This window comes from Agrilus planipennis, unplaced genomic scaffold, assembly GCF_000699045.2.
Source record: "Agrilus planipennis isolate EAB-ADULT unplaced genomic scaffold, Apla_2.0 scaffold1, whole genome shotgun sequence".
NCBI lineage: Eukaryota > Metazoa > Arthropoda > Insecta > Coleoptera > Buprestidae > Agrilus > Agrilus planipennis.
The window spans coordinates 3,793,844-3,812,244 of NW_020442466.1; the positions used below are offsets into that span (position 1 = coordinate 3,793,844).

The following is an 18,401-nucleotide window of genomic DNA, read 5'->3' on the forward strand; positions in this document are numbered from 1 at the left end:
TCAGCTGGACAAACTGAATGATGCACTTCAACAGAAAAGGTCAGAACTAATCAACAGGAAAGGTGTAGTGTTTCACCAAGACAACGCGAGACCTCACACAAGTTTGGTCACTCGCCAAAAGCTTTTACAGCTTGAATGGGATACAATGCTACACCCACCATATTCTCCAGACCTGGCACCATCGGATTATTATTTGTTCCGGTCACTCCAAAATTTTTTAGACGGTAAAACCTTCACCTCAAATGAGGAGGTCAAAAACCTCCTCGATCAGTTTTTTGCCAGCAAAGACCAAAAATTTTATGAGCGTGGAATTATGCTACTACCAGAAAGATGGCAAAAGGTGTTGGACCAGAACGGTCAATATATAATTTAATAAAGTATTTGTTTATTATACGAAAACTGTCTTTCATTTCCACAAAAAAAAAACGAAATGACTTTCCGAACAACCCTATAGATACATATTGGATTTTTAAATTAATGTACAATTCTAGCACTTCAACATAGTTCATGTAGAAGCTGTTCAAACTAAAACGTCATCTCATCTCTACAAATTTAATATGAGTAGTTAGATAAGACTTCATTAAGTTTCCTAAAAAATGTCTGAAATTTCTCTTCTCTCATAAAACCCCCGGCACTTGCTAAGAATAATCACCAACTCCTACTAAAATCCTTCATCAGGCAGTGCTAGAATTGTAATTAATTTAAAACGGGACTAAAAGATCAGACTGACAATTAATTATCTTTAGCACTGATGACAAGGGCGATAAAACCGTTTTGCTGACGCATATCTGACTGACTTTTGTAATGTATTGATAATAAATTTGAGTTGTCTTATTATAACTAAAACACTAAATGCTCAATAAACAGAAAGTCCTAATATGAATTGTTTATAATGTAAAGAAAAACATAAATTGAACGTTTACACTTTTAAAGAAGACTCTAACAATTGTTTAGACTTTTCCACGTTTGAAGTGGGCGAAACACGTGTCCGTTCAGTAAAATTATATTAGGGGTAATTGGGGTGAATTTTCTACTTTATTTATCTACGATTAGAAAAACATTTTATGAAAGATATCTTACCTCTTCCCAGACCAGTTGTTTGCTGACTCCAGGTCGTAAGTTCATAATTTTCAACTCGGCCGCTTTTAGAACCCCGTCTGGGGTAAATTCTATGGGTGGCTTTCCCATCAGTTCCGATTCGATGGTCACGTTTCTTAAGTGGCGAAAAAATCTGTCTCCGGTGTCCCATCGAGCAACTCCAGGACCGTCGCAGGATAACTGTGTGTTAAGTGACCAGTTATCGGTCTTCTGGTCATTGATAAAACCTTCAACTCCGTAAGCATACACTTTTATTGCCGTGGTGATTTCGTTGACAAGAGATGCGCTAGTTGTGTCAAAATGTACACCTGAAACAAACAATTTCACTTTTACTTCATTAAACCCTTAAAAAACAAATTTAGAAAACGTTTGAGAATCATTAAATACGTTTGTAATTTTTAGAAACATCAGGATGTAGTAGTATGTACACTCGCCAATGAAGATAAAGTTTTTGTTTATTAGGTATGGTATTGTTTGTTATTTGTTAGATTAGATTAAGTGTGATTGACGATGTTTATGTTTACAATCAGCCTAGAGTAGTGGTTTGTTCTTTTGGCGTTGTAAGCTCGTATTACGTAGACGATCGAAGTTATAAGAAGTAGGTCAGTGTGTCAGTGTCATAGGTCAGTAAAAAATAGTGCATAGTGGTAATTTATTTAATTGGTATAGTAATGGACGTCTAATTATGTGTTGTAGCGTAGTAGACAGCTGTTGATATTTACTTTAGCTGCATAGTCATCACCGCTCTTTATATGTTGCTAATTCACGTCCAGGGCCGGCTTCGAATCGCAACTTTGTCTAGTTCTCTTGCAATTTCTTTTTGTCCCTTAACCACACTGCTTTGCTCACTATGCGATTTCCTATTACATCTAGTTAACATCCTTCAAAGCTTCCTACTTATTTCAGAAATACCATGCATATTAGGTCTTAAAAAACGGTATAAAAAATATGGTATAAAAACTTTATTGGTTTTATATAAATTGGGAAAAATTAGGTTAATAAAAACGTATGGCCCTTTTAAAGAAAATGCTGACGCGAATAAGTTTAAAAGCAAATAGCGATAGCCACCCTTCATCATTTGGTGTTTTGAATAGGGTCGAATCAATAAGTAGAGACCGCAATTGATGTCGAATGTCGGACACCGGAAACTGCCATTTCCCAACAATCTACTACCATTGTCGAATACAGAAATATTTTAGATATTTCCCTTTTGACATCGTCAGAACAGAAAACGGACGCATTCTCACAAACAAAGCAAGACAAATCACGAAAGTAGGATTTGTCTCTNCTTCCCAGACCAGTTGTTTGCTGACTCCAGGTCGTAAGTTCATAATTTTCAACTCGGCCGCTTTTAGAACCCCGTCTGGGGTGAATTCTATGGGTGGCTTTCCCATCAGTTCCGATTCGATGGTCACGTTTCTTAAGTGGCGAAAAAATCTGTCTCCGGTGTCCCATCGAGCAACTCCAGGACCGTCGCAGGATAACTGCGTGTTAAGTGACCAGTTATCGGTCTTCTGGTCATTGATAAAACCTTCAACTCCGTAAGCATACACTTTTATTGCCGTGGTGATTTCGTTGACAAGAGATGCGCTAGTTGTGTCAAAATGTACACCTGAAACAAACAATTTCACTTTTACTTCATTAAACCCTTAAAAAACAAATTTAGAAAACGTTTGAGAATCATTAAATACGTTTGTAATTTTTAGAAACATCAGGATGTAGTAGTATGTACACTCGCCAATGAAGATAAAGTTTTTGTTTATTAGGTATGGTATTGTTTGTTATTTGTTAGATTAGATTAAGTGTGATTGACGATGTTTATGTTTACAATCAGCCTAGAATAGTGGTTTGTTCTTTTGGCGTTGTAAGCTCGTATTACTTAAGTAGACGATCAAAGTTATAAGAAGTAGGTCGGTGTGTCAGTGTCATAGGTCAGTGCAAAATAGTGCATAGTAGTAATTTATTTAATTGTTATCGTAATGGACGTCTAATTATGTATTGTAGCGTAGTAGACAGCTGTTGATATTTACTTTAGCTGCATAGTCATCACAGTTCTTTATATGTTGCTAATTCACGTCCAGGGCCGGCTTCGAATCGCAACTTTGTCTGGTTCTCTTGCAATTTCTTTTTGTCCCTTAACCACACTGCTTTGCTCACCATGCGATTTCCTATTACACCTAGTTAACATCCTTCAAAGCTTCCTACTTATTTCAGAAACACCATGCATATTAGGTCTTAAAAAACGGTATAAAAAATATGGTATAAAAACTTTATTGGTTTTATATAAATTGGGAAAAATTAGGTTAATAAAAACGTATGGCCCTTTTAAAGAAAATGCTGACGCGAATAAGTTTAAAAGCAAATAGCGATAGCCACCCTTCATCATTTGGTGTTTTGAATAGGGTCGAATCAATAAGTAGAGACCGCAATTGATGTCGAATGTCGGACACCGGAAACTGCCATTTCCCAACAATCTACTACCATTGTCGAATACAGAAATATTTTAGATATTTCCCTTTTGACATCGTCAGAACAGAAAACGGACGCATTCTCACAAACAAAGCAAGACAAATCACGAAAGTAGGATTTGTCTCTCTTTGAAATGCGAGCACTTTGTACCTAGTCATGAGGATTACTAGAAAATGAACAATCCTGAAAATGATCCTTATGTCTCGAAAATAATATACAAGTAGAAAAAGAATTTCGAAAATGACCCATTGAGCATATAAGTATATATCAAAAACTGACTAATCAAAGGGTGTTCTTTTTACTGTTGTTAAGTAGAGGAAAGTTAGTTTTTGCCCACGTAAAATATAAGAAATAAATATGTAAATACAAATATAAGTAGGAAAGTTCACTTTATTTTATTAGCTCGACTTCCTGAGATGAATATGTAAGGTAGGTAGTAAAGTTGTAGGAGTAACTATAAAGCGTCGCAAAGTCGACTGAAGTCCCATCTGTCTTAGTCGGAAAGAGATTTAAAAAGCAGTCGTGCGAAATTTGCTTCCTGAAGGATACCCCATCATGGCCATGTTGCTCAAGACCCACGGGTAATCTCTTACTTTATGGATAAAGGTTCGTTTTAGGAGAAAATTGAGTCAAAATAGCTTTATTTCCGGATCTAAACTTCCTTCTTAATGAACCGCGATGGATTAGAATATTAATAGTTTGAAGTAGCACTAAAATATCCAAAAACCTACAGAGTGATCCACTAATAAATAACAACGATTTTCGGTGATAGGTCAACAAAATCCCTAAATTCACATTTCTATAAAGAACAGTCGACAAAATTCAAACTTTTTTATCCCCGGACGTCATAAAGGCGTCAGTAAGCAGTAAGTTGTTGTTTATGTTTCTTTTATGCGTTGGACAACCGACATTGTTTAGCGTACATTTCATCCATGTGTTACTACTCAATTTTTTAGGCAGTTTGTACTCAACGATTCAGTAGTACTACATCCACGTTGCCAAATCACGCACAGGACCGGCTTCGAATTGTAACTTGTCGTGGTTTTCTTTCCAATTTTGTTAATTTAATTCCTTAACTACGCTGCTGTACTCACAATGCGATTCTCCAAATTCATTTACACCCTGTATGTATATAAAATGAAGTCAGTAGTAGATTCCCGGACGGATTTCCGAATTTTTCTCCTATCATATCAATAAAGGAAGAGAGAACAATTGAGAGAACAGAATTTGTTTTGATCAAGACGGATAGTAGTTCTCCCGATCTCGCGCTTTTATGAGGTCGATAAAGTCAGTTATTTAGGTTCCAAGTTCACTAAAAGGATTACAAAGAAATTTTCCTTTGTGTTTCTCTAGGAAGGATTTCTTTCACGAAACATTTATAGGATTTCATCGCTGCTTGGAGCACGTAAAAAGGAAAACTCTTATAAAGCTTGCCATTAATCAGGAGTGAGAAAAGTGACAAAAAATCTCACGACGCAGTGGCGATCTTATCTCTTCGGCTGCTTTCATGGGAGAATGTAATGAAAAAATTGACAAATTAAGAAAGCCAACTTCATTGTTATTCGGAAAATAAGAAGGGACCGTTTTCAAAACGATACTTAAAACAGTTTACATTACGGTAAATATGTCAAAAAATTGTTTTGGAAGGATTACTAATTTACTTTTAAACTAGTTTTTATAAATGGTTCAGTTTCAGTGTCCTTCCAGTTCGATCAGTTTAATGTGTTTCGTCGGCAAAGAACGTCGCTTATCGCGGAAACAGCTTGGAGAAATCCTTGCAATCTCGTAGATTTACTTAAGCTACCCTACGTTTCAAGTAATTTTACATGTAAATTGTACGTCGAATGCGGTCGAAAGGCATAGCGCATAATCCGTTTAATTATTGCTTCGTCACTGTACGCCAATTAAGACTTAATCCTTTTTATCAGTTCGAATTCTTTGAACGCTATACTCCGATAATTACCAATGCTGTACCAAATTTCTACAAGCGCAATCTAATTTGAATAAGTGCAGACAGAGCAGCTTATGTCATCTGCAGTACTTACTGTAGGATTAAATAATGTCTAGGAAGGTCCTTTTCTCTAATTGTTTGGGATTGACATTCTGTTTTCATTTATATCTGTAGAATACGTAACCACAACATTTTACGAGTATTTATCAAGCATTTCTATTGACTCTGCTCTAAATCAATAAACCATTAACGCCGCTGACATTAATTAGCGCCCTAGGCGTCAGTTTCGATAAGTGCCAAATGTATCGACTTCAGGGAATTGTACCTTCAATTCTCGACACTACGAAATAGAGCAAAAATGTACAACCGCTTCGGACCGTCTATTAGAAATATTAATAATTTACTAATTTGGTAATCGAATAATCTTGAAAGTTTTACTGTTAAAATAGGGTAAAAATGACTTCATAACAAAATTAATTTTTTTATCTACTACCTACATATAATTAATAATTCACAGCATCTAATCTAAATAAGGATCAGATTCAAACCTGCGCTTACTTTATTTCGTTTGAATGAAATAACTGAAGGAAGAATTAATTACAATTCACGTGGAACCCCAAGCACTTTGTTTCTACAACGTATATTTATTTTCCACATAAATTTGCATAGATATTATCTGCACCGCCAGAAAAACCAAAAAGCAAACCATTGAACTTCCGTGGGGACTCTTCTTTTTATTAGAACAACTCCAAAAAATTAATGGAGCTGTACATAAAAAAATTTAACAGATCGCTGTCTTTAAACGAGCACCAGGGTCGAAATAAATTCTGGGTTGTCTCTGCTAAATAAATGAATACGAGAAGTTTTTATGACCAAATGAATTTTAATACTGCAGACAATCTTAAAGCTGAATTAGAACACAAATTTTTCATTTCTGTTAAATAAAACAAAGCAGAAGAGGTGCTGAGGGGACCAAAAATTTCAGGTCCTGATATTAGCCCCGGAAATAATCCCAAAATTGAAATAACATTTCCTTACAGAAAAATTATCCTTACGATAATGAACACATTAGATATTTATGGAAACCAATTATTATTTTTAGATATTTGAATTTAAAAGTCTTGTACAAATTAAACATTAAGTTAATTAGGATTCAAGAATTAGTAGATTTATCGCATCGGCGGTGGAGGTCAAAGTTTTGGAGATACGAATTCTAATTTATAATGGTTCACAAACAGTAAAAAAAAGGGAAATACCTCAGGGTAAAAGTTGTTCATTAAAGATAAACGTAAATTACAAAAAGCGAATCGGCATTCATGGTTTGTTTGTTATCACAAACACCATTCGTCATTTCAGTCAAACAAGCCAGAAAGTTTCTCTCTAATATGGCGCACGTGTAGGCGATAATATCTTTATTTTTACCACTTCTGGTGCGCCATGTCACGTACCAGTTTTATCGTGGAGAAATCTGGCAAGGAACAAACGTTTACACTGAACAACCCCCTTTCTAAATTTCGCCGAAGTCAAACAACGAAAAGGGAAACAATTAACGCCATATATACAACATTTATACGAGACTATAAGACTAAATAAAGTACGTGTCTTGTTTTTTGTACAGGTTCTTTCATTATTTGTTTATTTCTAGGGGCTAAAAGAAAAGCAGTAACAAACAAAAAACAACAAGAAGCATTTATATTTTTCTACGATAGTAGTATAACTATGAGGATTATGAACCATTCACCCCCCCTTGACTGCAACCCAACATACTCTACAGTATTTCGGCTGCCATAGTAACAGGGGTTAATCTTTATTTATATTTATATAGTAGTATACGAGGAGGGTTGTAAACCATACATCCCCTTGACTGCAAACTAATCACAATGCGATTCTCCAAATTCATTTACACCCTGTATGTATATAAAATGAAGTCAGTAGTAGATTCCCGGACGGATTTCCGAATTTTTCTCCTATCATATCAATAAAGGAAGAGAGAACAATTGAGAGAACAGAATTTGTNAATAAGGCAAACAATATACAAACGAACCCTAATTATCAACACGAGCCAGTAAATGTTTTAGTCACTCCCTACCCTCATATAATAATATTATGTATAGACATGTGTATGTATTTGTGTTGTATTGATTGTAATGTTAGGTATAGGTTGATTTAGGATGAACGTATTTGCCAAGTGCTTAGCTAAGCAAACAGAAACTCAGTAATTGAAACCGGTCCGATTTTAGTTTGTTCCGGCGAACTACGTACGTTGGTATTAGATACGTGCAACTAATTTAGTTATCGACGTATCTTATAATAGGAAAATTTACTCACCTAGCATACCAACAGGGAATTGGCCGGATGCCGACTGTGGGTTTTCGATAACACTCTGGGTGACAACCCAAACATAGTTCTCTCCAGTCAAATGGAATTCCCGAGCGGCTTTGAGAATTTCTTTCGCCTCTTCACGAGTACAGTACAACAACATAACTCGCGCTTCTGAATCAACCAAAGCGGCCAGATCTCCGTTCTTAGCCACCAGAACTGCATTCAGTATTGTAAATTTGAACCGATCCTGCAACAGAAAATAAAGACAAATCAAAATTCATGTTTTAACATTTAGCAAACGACAATTGCAAGTTCTAGAGTACTACTTTTAGACCGAAAGTCATTAGTTCCGATAGAGTGAAACATTAATAAGAATCTATCTTTTGACTGTTACTGAAGCAGTTCAGAAGTTATCTTGCTCTATTTTATTTTGTTAAAATGTGTCGTCACGTCATGCACCCTTGAATGTAGGGAGATTTCCTTTTTGAAATTTAGATGTAAAAGCAGTGTGTTTGCATGTTAAAGTGCAACGGATAAAAGCAAAAATAGGTTCGACATCGGTTCCAAAAGCAACGCTAAAAGGAAATAAGACTTAAAAAGGAAGAGAAGCAAGGAAAACCTTGTACGTAGATAAGATATCAATACTGATTTGCCCGGGAGTGCGCCGTTTGCTTTAGAGACCTCCCTTCGAAAGCAGGTAAATATACCAAAGCAACGACAAGACGGAAAAGGCACAAAATAAGAACAAATGCACGTCTTCGACCCCCATGTTTAACTAAATATTTTCGGGCCTTGGAACGTATAAATTAAATTACGGCCGGGATAATGACGGGAACACGCGAAGAAAAAATGCCTCTAAACCCGCAGGCGACTGTAGTTTTAAGTAAAATTTATCGCCCGTATAAATTTAACACGAACGTGAACGGAAAATCCCACGTGTCATTTATCATAAAACTTTCAGAGTTTCCCAAAGAAGGCGAATGCAGTAAATAATAGGTAAGTAGAATTCCATGTAAAAAAATAAAATAATTATGCATTTCGTCAAACAATGTTTTTTATTGCGTGGGTATATAAATACTTAACAGACACTTAATCAGCAAAGGAGGCCTAAAATAATTATGCATTTCGTCAAACAATGTTTTTTATTGCGTGGGTATATAAATACTTAACAGACACTTAATCAACAAAGGAGGCCTAAAAAACTGGATCCCAAAAGTTAAGAAAACTATTGATCGTTCACCTCCTATTTTGTAATCAGTTGTTTAACCAAAGCAATATTGGGGTTAAACGTAATTTATTGAAGTGAAACTTCTAGAGGGGGTAGATGGTATATCGCGTGGTCAGAGGCGGCAGCGGTGGAGGGAGAGTAAGGCTGGCGGCTGTGAAGAGAGGGCAACGCCTGTATCAGATGGATATAATGCGCAGCTACGCGACGAGCGGGGAATCCGCTAGAGTCCCGGCGGCGTGTGCTGTGCTCAGCTGTTGTTTTCTTACCTCTGCTCTCTACGCGGCTGGGCATCACTGCCTCTGTTTGCGGTTTGTGTAAAAACCAAATCATAATTTGCAGTAAACTTGTAAAAACGTGTGCTGGGACACATAGTAGAAGTGAATCTTCAACGAACAAGTGGAAAAACAAATAGCAAACGACTTTCAAGGTGATTCTTTTTGGAAAACGGCGCTTTTAATAGTCCAGTGCCTATTGTTTCCCTATGCAAAGTACAGTATGCCTGAAACGTAAAACTTAATTCAAATCCCCGATCTACTTTAAAATGCATTAAACTTTTGTAAAGAGAACCAGATAGGTAAGAAAATTATCATTCCTGGAGTACAAATTAGAGGTTGTAGGTGACTGCAAGACGGTATGCCTCTTGATGTCTGAAAGAACTCAATTCTAAAAGGATAAGTTCTGTTACGATTGAGTTCAATTTATGTAATGTACAGTATGCAAAAATTCACATCTTTGCCTTTATCTTTCGAAATTTCTTATTGTAAAGAAATAAATTGAGATCATTTTATTTTATTTGGGTATGGAACTTGAATTGAATCGAATTTCTTTAAAGACATCAATTTTCAAAGAAATTTTCCAGCATTCGAATGCAAATGTTAACATGTTTCACACAACGTCTGCGTTCCATTATTCATTTTTGGAAAAAATATTGTATGTCTAGTCTTGACACTTAAAGGAAATATAGTATAAATCGACAGCATTATAAATAACGTCTTGGTGTCGGTTCCAGCTGAGGGGGCGCTTCTCGATTTATACCGTGTCGTAATCCCCTCGCAGATGAATGAATGATACCGAAGGACTATAAGCCATATAAATTTATAGTCGGCCAATACTACCAAACGGTTTCGAAATGAAAAAAATTTATGTCCTCGTGACTCCTTGACTGGCAAAAGGCGAGAAATCTAATTTAAGATAGGTACCACTTAAAGAAAAAAAAATAAGAGCTCTCTTATCGTTTTGTTGAGTAAACGATAGAACAGTATTTTTAATTTCTCTTTTAAAGTTTGTCACTGTTTTAAACTACCACATAATTGTGAAGACGAAGATCCTGAAGATGTACGAGGAAAACATCGTTACAGTTAATGTTCTTTAGGAACGTTGTACCTACATTAATTCCATCCGAATCCTTTAACTGAAATTGGATTTTTCTAAGCTCCTATATTGCGTTCTTTACAAATAAAAAACAAAACAAAAAAGAGCAAGGGGTAGTCACTTGAAAACTTAAGCGGTTTTCGTGAAAAGCAATTTAGTACGTCTGTTCCAATTCTCGCTTGCTCTGGAACAACCGCTTTGTTTCCAAGTTTTTCTTCGACATCGTTCACGTGTTTAGAATGAAATGGATAAATGCTCGAAATTAAAGAAGAAAAAACGTTTAAATGAATACGCCAGGAATTTTCTATTAATTTTTCCACGATAATATAATAGATACCTAAATAGCATTCTTAGAAAACAACTACTGAAGCGTCTAGTCCCGTCATATAAATACAGAAACGTGGGCATTCCAAAAATACGTGAAGAATGTAATGAGAAACGAAAAGTTTTCACTAAATTCTATTGCATATTATGTCACCGACGACATATTTTCAAAATGAGTCGAGGGCGAGTACGCACCAATCTTGAGTCTCACTAACTCGCCGCATTCACAGGAAAATGCAATATTTCACTCTTTATGATATAAATGTCTCTGACTTTAATGTAGTGATGTAAATGTCGAATATAGGATACATATCTGCTCCATGTAATGCTCTAGACCACATGTTTCCAGAATGAGTCAAAGACGAGTAAAGGCGAAAAGAATACGCAGTATCTTTGACTCAAATTAACTCGCCGCATTGACAGGTAAATGTAATAAGATTTCATGTTTGTGATAGAAATTAATCATATTTTCGAATAAATTTTACTGCATATTATATCACCAATGACATTTTCAGAATGAGTCGAGGGCGAGTACGCACCAATCTTGGGTCTCACTAACTCGCCGCATTCACAGGACATTGCAATATTTCACTCTTTATGATATAAATGTGTCTGACTTTAATGTAGTGATGTAAATGTCGAATATAGGATACATATCTGATCCATGTAATGCTTTAGACCACATGTTTCCAGAATGAGTCAAAGACGAGCAAAGGCGAAAAGAATACGCAGTATCTTTGATTCACACTTACTCGCCGCATTGACAGATAAATGTTATAAGACTTTACTGTTTGTGATAGAAATTAATCATATTTTCCAATAAATTCTGCTGCATGTTATGTCACCGACGGCATATTTTCAAAATGAGTCATCGAGGGCGAGTACGCACTAATCTTGGGTCTCACTAACTCGCCGCATTGGCAATAGAGTACTACTTTTAGACCGAAAGTCATTAGTTGCGATAGAGTGAAACATTAATAAGAATCTATCTTTTGACTGTTATTGAAGCAGTTCAGAAGTTATCTTGCTCTATTTTATTTTGTTAAAATGTGTCGTCACGTCATGCACCCTTGAATGTAGGGAGATTTCCTTTTTGAAATTTAGATGTAAAAGCAGTGTNCGACGGCATATTTTCAAAATGAGTCATCGAGGGCGAGTACGCACTAATCTTGGGTCTCACTAACTCGCCGCATTGGCAAGAAAATGTAATATTTCACTCTTTATGATAGAAATGCCCTTGACTTTAATGTTGTGGTGTACATGTCTTCAGAAGGAGTCGATGGCGAGCAAAAACGAAAAGAATCTTTGACACTCACTAACTCGCCGCATTGACAGAAATGTGTAATCTTTCACTCACATTCCTCATACATATTTTAAAATAATGATAGTTTGGCTTACACTAACTAGGGCATTAACATCAAGTCCTTCTTTTCGTTTTCTTATCATAGATAGAGCTCATACTTACATATTACAAATCTCAAAATTGTATATAGAGTCACAAGGGGATTGCAGTATATTTCACTTTGTAATTTCTTAGGTAACTCAAAATTAAACAGGTGTAAAAGAGAAAACAGTAGCACTTTAATTAAATTTAAATTGTAATTAAGTTTAAACCCTGTCACTTCACCGAGTTATTTAATCAGTATCGTTAGCTTAAAAGGTTGTTTTGAGAAATGTTTTGTAATATACAAAGATTAGGGTTTATTACTACGTAGAATACTTAGACCAGTTTTAAAGAGTCAAATAATATAAAGTTGAAAGTAGGGCAAATATTAGCAATGAAATAGTTAAAGTTATTACAGAAAATTATAAGGACCAGAGCAATTAATCTCAGTAAAATTAAAAGTTCAAGGGTTCTCTTTAGAGATTCAAAATGGTTTTGTTTCTGCAATTTCAAACCTTAGCCTCTTATTTCAAACACTAAAATCAAGTAATTTTCCATTATTCACACAAAAATTCTCACCTGCATGGCAGACACCCTTTCCCTAACCGCTTGAATGAAGTCGTCGTGACCAGCGATAGGACTTGTAACAACTGAAAACTGGTGCCATTTGTACCGTTCGAGAATACTCAGCATAGCGGCAGTCTGATGTTCCAGCGATGGAGCAAGCTGCAGTTGCAGGGATGATTGAGATGCCCTTCTCTCTAGGCCTGAATTATCGGCATTCCACGCTATCACCGGAATGCCCAAGTAGCCCGCGAGCTGCAGGAAATATTGAGCCGATGCAGTACTTCGTCCGTACTGTTCGTAATTCATGAGGTACAGAATTGCAGACACGTTCACAGAAAGGAAATCTTGACACAATGACTTCAATATTGCTGAAAAGAAAAGAAGAAAAGAAATTATTTTTCAATCAGAAAGTAATTTGTTTAAAAAGAAAGACGAATATGTCGCAATTCATCCGACGCAACGCCTGCGCTTTCTTATTGAACTGAAACTGAGGGCAACGGCTGTACTAGATGAACATAATGCGCAGCCGCGCGAAGAGCGAAGAGTCCGCTAGAGTCCCGGCGGCGTGTGCTGTGCTCAGCTGTTGTTTTCTTACCTCTGCTCTCCACCTGGCTGGGCATCATTGCCTCTATTTGCGGTCTGTGTAAAAACCAAATTATAATTTTTCAGTAAACCTGTGAAAACGAAAAACATTTCCGTTTCTTATTAGACGACTGCATCATCTCCATCATTGCAGCTGCTGGTAAAAATTAAACTACTAGTAGCTTACAACAGCCAAGTTATCATACGGTGTTTAGGTTGATAATAAATTTATTATAAAAGAAATGAAGAATTAATTCCAATCTCGATGATAATATGTAACAGATCCAGCGTTTTCCTCCTCAAAAGGTCAAAGAAACTTAGGAGCAGCATATGTAATTTTATTCCAAAATCTTCTAATTGTATTTACATATTTGCCAATTGGATCGTTTAAATATTGAATACGTTAATTTTTGATTGTCTCTACTTCCTGTAATCATCCTTGTCACACAACCAGTTTTAATGGGTGTAAATGAGACTAATTAATAATTATGAGACATTCTGTGAACTTGTACGAACCTAATTAAACTTCATACATATTAAACACCTCTCTGTGTCGATTAGTATTAAACTAATAGCCCATGCAATCCGGAAATATTTAATTTAATTACAATCAAATAAATAAATTGAGAGCAACTGGTATAATTCGTTTTCGAATTGTCTATAGAGTAAATGCTGGGCTGCCTTATTATTTAAGATGCGAATGATTATTATTATCATCATCATCCAAATAAGCAAATCGAAGATTTTGGGTCCATTATTAGGCTACGTAGATAAATTGCAGCATTATCGGCAACACGTTTGTAAAGTTCAAGTCCAAGTTTTTATCTGAGCTCTTGTAACTCTTCTACATAATACGAAACCGTTTCTGTGACACTTTATTCAAACAAGTAATACAGTAAATGGTTTCCAGAATAGAAGGACGTTCCACCTTAATTTTCCTAATGTGCTGTCGTGAACAATGAGAAATCCTTTCAGGTTCAAGCTTTTTCTCGCCTAGGTAATAAGTAATTCACCCAAATATACCCAACGAAATTTTCAGAGCGGACACGTATTTCAAGCGTCTCTAATTTGAGCATCATCAACATCAGCTCCTTTTTTTCCTAATATAAATTGTAACTAACTAATTTTATATTAAAGCCGGGTGCAATATATTTTTTTATTTGTGCTATTTGTAGAAGAAAGCAGCACTTAAAATTTAAAACGTTCAAATGTTAATGTTTAGTTTCTGAATGTTTTCCAACGTCAAGGAAGCGTTTTAAAAAGTGTGTTTCAGGGAGGAAAATGGAAACCCGCCCTAGAGCTGAAGGCTCTAAAAAAATGGCACTGCCCCATAAAATGTAAATCAGTTGAGAAGTAGCTCGCTAAAGTACACTTAAAGGGTCTCATTAAATTTAAATTATTCGCGAACCTCTTTACTTAACAGAAAACTGCTGATTTCTTAGGCAGTCTTATAGTCACCTGCTTCTTTGTATTCTCCACTTTTACTTTACGGCTGGGTAATTCCCGCAAAAAGGGAAACTCTTCTTTTTTACTTGCTAAATTATGAAATAAGTTAGTATTGGTGAATAGGTAACTGATATTTAATTCATCTAAATTTATCGCACCTGAATGTTTTATCATGGTAACATTAAATAGATTCCTTTTACAGCAACTATGACATTATGCACCAAAAATTTAAAGGTACATGAAAAGGAAGTAACCATCCCACACCACTCGGTGATATACATAAACATGAGGGTAGTGACCTTATCGAAAGCCCCCGCGATTCACGTGATACCGGCGGTGTATTTCCATTACACAGTCCATATGTTCGCATATTCTCCATGTTAATACCTTGGTTTTAGCTTGATATTTCCATATTCAACTCATTTTCATACTTTGTGCTAATACTATGCCAATAGAACGCTAACGAGTGCTGATTATTACTAATCATTACGTACAATTGACCTGTCTACGTATCAGCTGTTGAGAAGGCCACGAATAGGTATGCGTGTTTCGTCGAAATCCGATAAGATAACGCGGTAACTGTTCTCAGTCATTAATGGTTCGTTAACTGGGGTACTTTTTGTGCACACTTTTTGCATCCCTTACGTTGTGGCACAATGACGACATGCGCTCTACAGTGCCTCCAGATATTACCCTTCAAATATTTCGAAATACTGATCAGAAATAGTGTAAAATGCTACCATCTAGCGATTAAGGAATAAAATAAGACAGATTAAGGTTAAATACATAAATTAAGTTACTATTATTATATACAAATTTTATTTTTCTTTGAAAANCCATGTTAATACCTTGGTTTTAGCTTGATATTTCCATATTCAACTCATTTTCATACTTTGTGCTAATACTTTGCCAGTAGAACGTTAACGAGTGCAGATTATTACTCGTCATTACGTACTATTGACTTGTCTACGTATCAGCTGTTGAGAAGGTCACGAATAGGTATGCGTGTTTCGTCGAAATCCGATAAGATAAAGCGGTAACTGTTCTCAGTCATCAATGGTTCGTCAACTGGGGTACTTTTTGTGCACACCTTTTATATCCCTTACGTTGTGGCACAATGACGAGATGCGCTCTACAGTGCCTCCAGATATTACCCTTCAAATATTTCGAAATACTGATCAGAAATAGTCTAAAATGCTACCATCTAGCGATTAAGGTATAAAATAAGACAGATTAAGGTTGAATACATTAAATTAAGTTACTAGCATTATATACAAATTTTATTTTTCTTTGAAAAACGTTTGACGCATTAAAACTCCATGTTTTTAAAACTGATGTAATTCTAGTTCCAAAAACATGCGCTACACTTGAGCCCACTTGATTCGTAATTTTACAAACTCAAAACTTTGTGCAAAAGTAACAAGATTGATTAGCGTAATTTTTTCTATTGATTTTTTAACGTCTGCTCAGAATTTTGGTTAAACGACGTAATAAAATTTCACAGTCTTCTTTTCGAGGAAATACTTGAGCGTGTCTGTTCGCGCGAAATTCAGGACATGATAAAAAGGCGGTAAAATTCGTTAATGTACTCGCTATGCAAACAACCGTTTATCATTTAGGACACCAGAGCACCTTTTAAATTTCATCTTAAGGAAAAAGGAGGTAATTTGTATTTATGAAAAGCCTCGCTAAAAATATCTCCTGAGACATCCGAGTTGCAGAAAGGATATTAAAATAAAAATCATCAAATGAAAAATGAGTTTCTTGAAGCAACTAAAACGGTAGCGCTTTAACGGATAAGCGATAGTTTCTTACAAATTATCGAAATACTTAATGTAATATACACATATCATCAGCACCATAAGGTCGTCAGTCCTGAATGGAGTCCCGTGCTTCATAGAAGAGCACAGAAGTGACTTTATATCCCTAGTACCCCTTCCATCCTGACTTATTTCCCTTCTTTTTCTTCCATTGTAAACCAGTATTTTTATTTAACATTTATTTATTTTCATTCACTACTGTTTTGTCGATACCGATTACTAATAGCACTTCAATTTCACTATTATTACTTATTTTAGTGAATAATTGTTAACAGGAATTGGAAAACGCCAATCAATTTTTCACAGAGTGGAATAATCCGAAAACAAACTATTTGAAATTCTCGTACTGCAGGGACCAAATCAGGACTCAGGACCTCTATAAGTAGATGTCACCGACCAACTCCAAAGACATGCAATTTCCTTGCAGGAAATTGAAGTCTCGTGCTATGTGGTTTGTTTCTTGATTTGTAATAAGAAAAAAAGTCGTTTGTCGTTAACTTTAGATAGAAGGATTTTTGATATTGTAATAGAGCTATCTCTAACAGCAATACCAAATATTAAAGAGTAAATTGTAATGTGTCTAATTCATAATTAATCTAATCTTAATACAGTATGCACCACGAATAGCAGATCTAACAAGAAATTGCTTTATCGGTATCGAAAAGTTGAATATTTTAAAACAAACATGAAATATTATAATGAAAATTCAATTTCTGAATTTTTTTACCCACTACACGCTACCTCAAATTAATGAGGGAAAAACTGTTGCTGTTGTCACACCCCCGCCGGGAATCGAACCCGGGACCTTTGGCTTTACGCACCAATATTCTGACCACTAAACTACGAGAGGTGACAACAGCAACCACGACAAACCGACCTACAAGGTCAACAATCCGTCAATTTAGACATCTTTTTAGAAGTGAGTTAGTTTAACATGAAATATTATACTGAAAATTCAATTTCTGAATTTTTTTACCCACTATGCGCTACCTCAAATTAAGTCTATGAAACGTTACATAATGATTATTGATTTCTAAGTCCAGCTATTGCATTTCTTTATCAATTTCTCCCTTAATCTACTAACCCACTCTCATATAATCATAATATTATATGTTTTGTGCCGCCTTCAATAAGAAGGAGTCACATGTATGCTCGCGAACGAAATTCGAAGAAAATTATTGTTAAAGGTGTATGTTTGGGACGCGGCGCTGTACGGGTGCGAAACATGGACGGTAGGCGCTGCGGAAAAGAAACTGTTAGAAGCATTCGAAATGCGATTTTATAAGCGAATGATGAGGATATCGTGGATAAAGAAGGTTAGAAATGAAGAGGTATTCGAAAGAATAGGAGAACAGAGGACTCTATGGAAGTCAATATGAAATAGACGAGAGAGGTTGGTAAGACACCTTTTAAGGCATGAATGTCTAGCCAGAGACATATTAGAGGCCTAGATTAGATTACTGTTCACAAATACTTAAGGATGTGGGATGTTCTAGTTTTAGGGAAATGCAAAGATTAGCTCAGGATAGGAAAGAGTCGACGTGTGTGTCCAACCATCTTAGGACTGACGACTTTATGATGATGATGATGATGATGATGATATGTTTTGTGTTTAATTTTCGATCACCTCTTGGAGGAAACTTTCTAGTATGGTCTTAATTTTAGTGATATTAAATCCAACCTCTGTCTTTCAGCCAAAAGTATACCTACACAAAACCAATTTTTTACGTAAACACCTCGATAATTTATAGCTACATACATGGAGTTTCCATTCAATCGCGTTCTGAGATTTTTTTCCATCCGAGCAATTACTGAGCTACGCTGGTATGATGAGATAGT

At 35.7% G+C, this 18,401-nt stretch overlaps 1 protein-coding gene across 1 annotated transcript in view; it reads right to left on the minus strand.

Moving 5' to 3' along the window:
• Positions 1–18,401, minus strand: part of LOC108734469 (glutamate receptor ionotropic, NMDA 2B) — a 114,447-nt gene that overhangs the window by 34,603 nt on the left and 61,443 nt on the right. Inside the window, exons 3-5 of the mRNA XM_025981139.1 lie at positions 12,727–13,082; positions 7,847–8,087; positions 1,081–1,406 (exon numbers count right to left, since the gene is read on the minus strand). Of these exons, the coding sequence (XP_025836924.1) occupies positions 1,081–1,406; positions 7,847–8,087; positions 12,727–13,082 (923 nt within the window). The remainder of the gene's footprint in view (positions 1–1,080; positions 1,407–7,846; positions 8,088–12,726; positions 13,083–18,401) is intronic.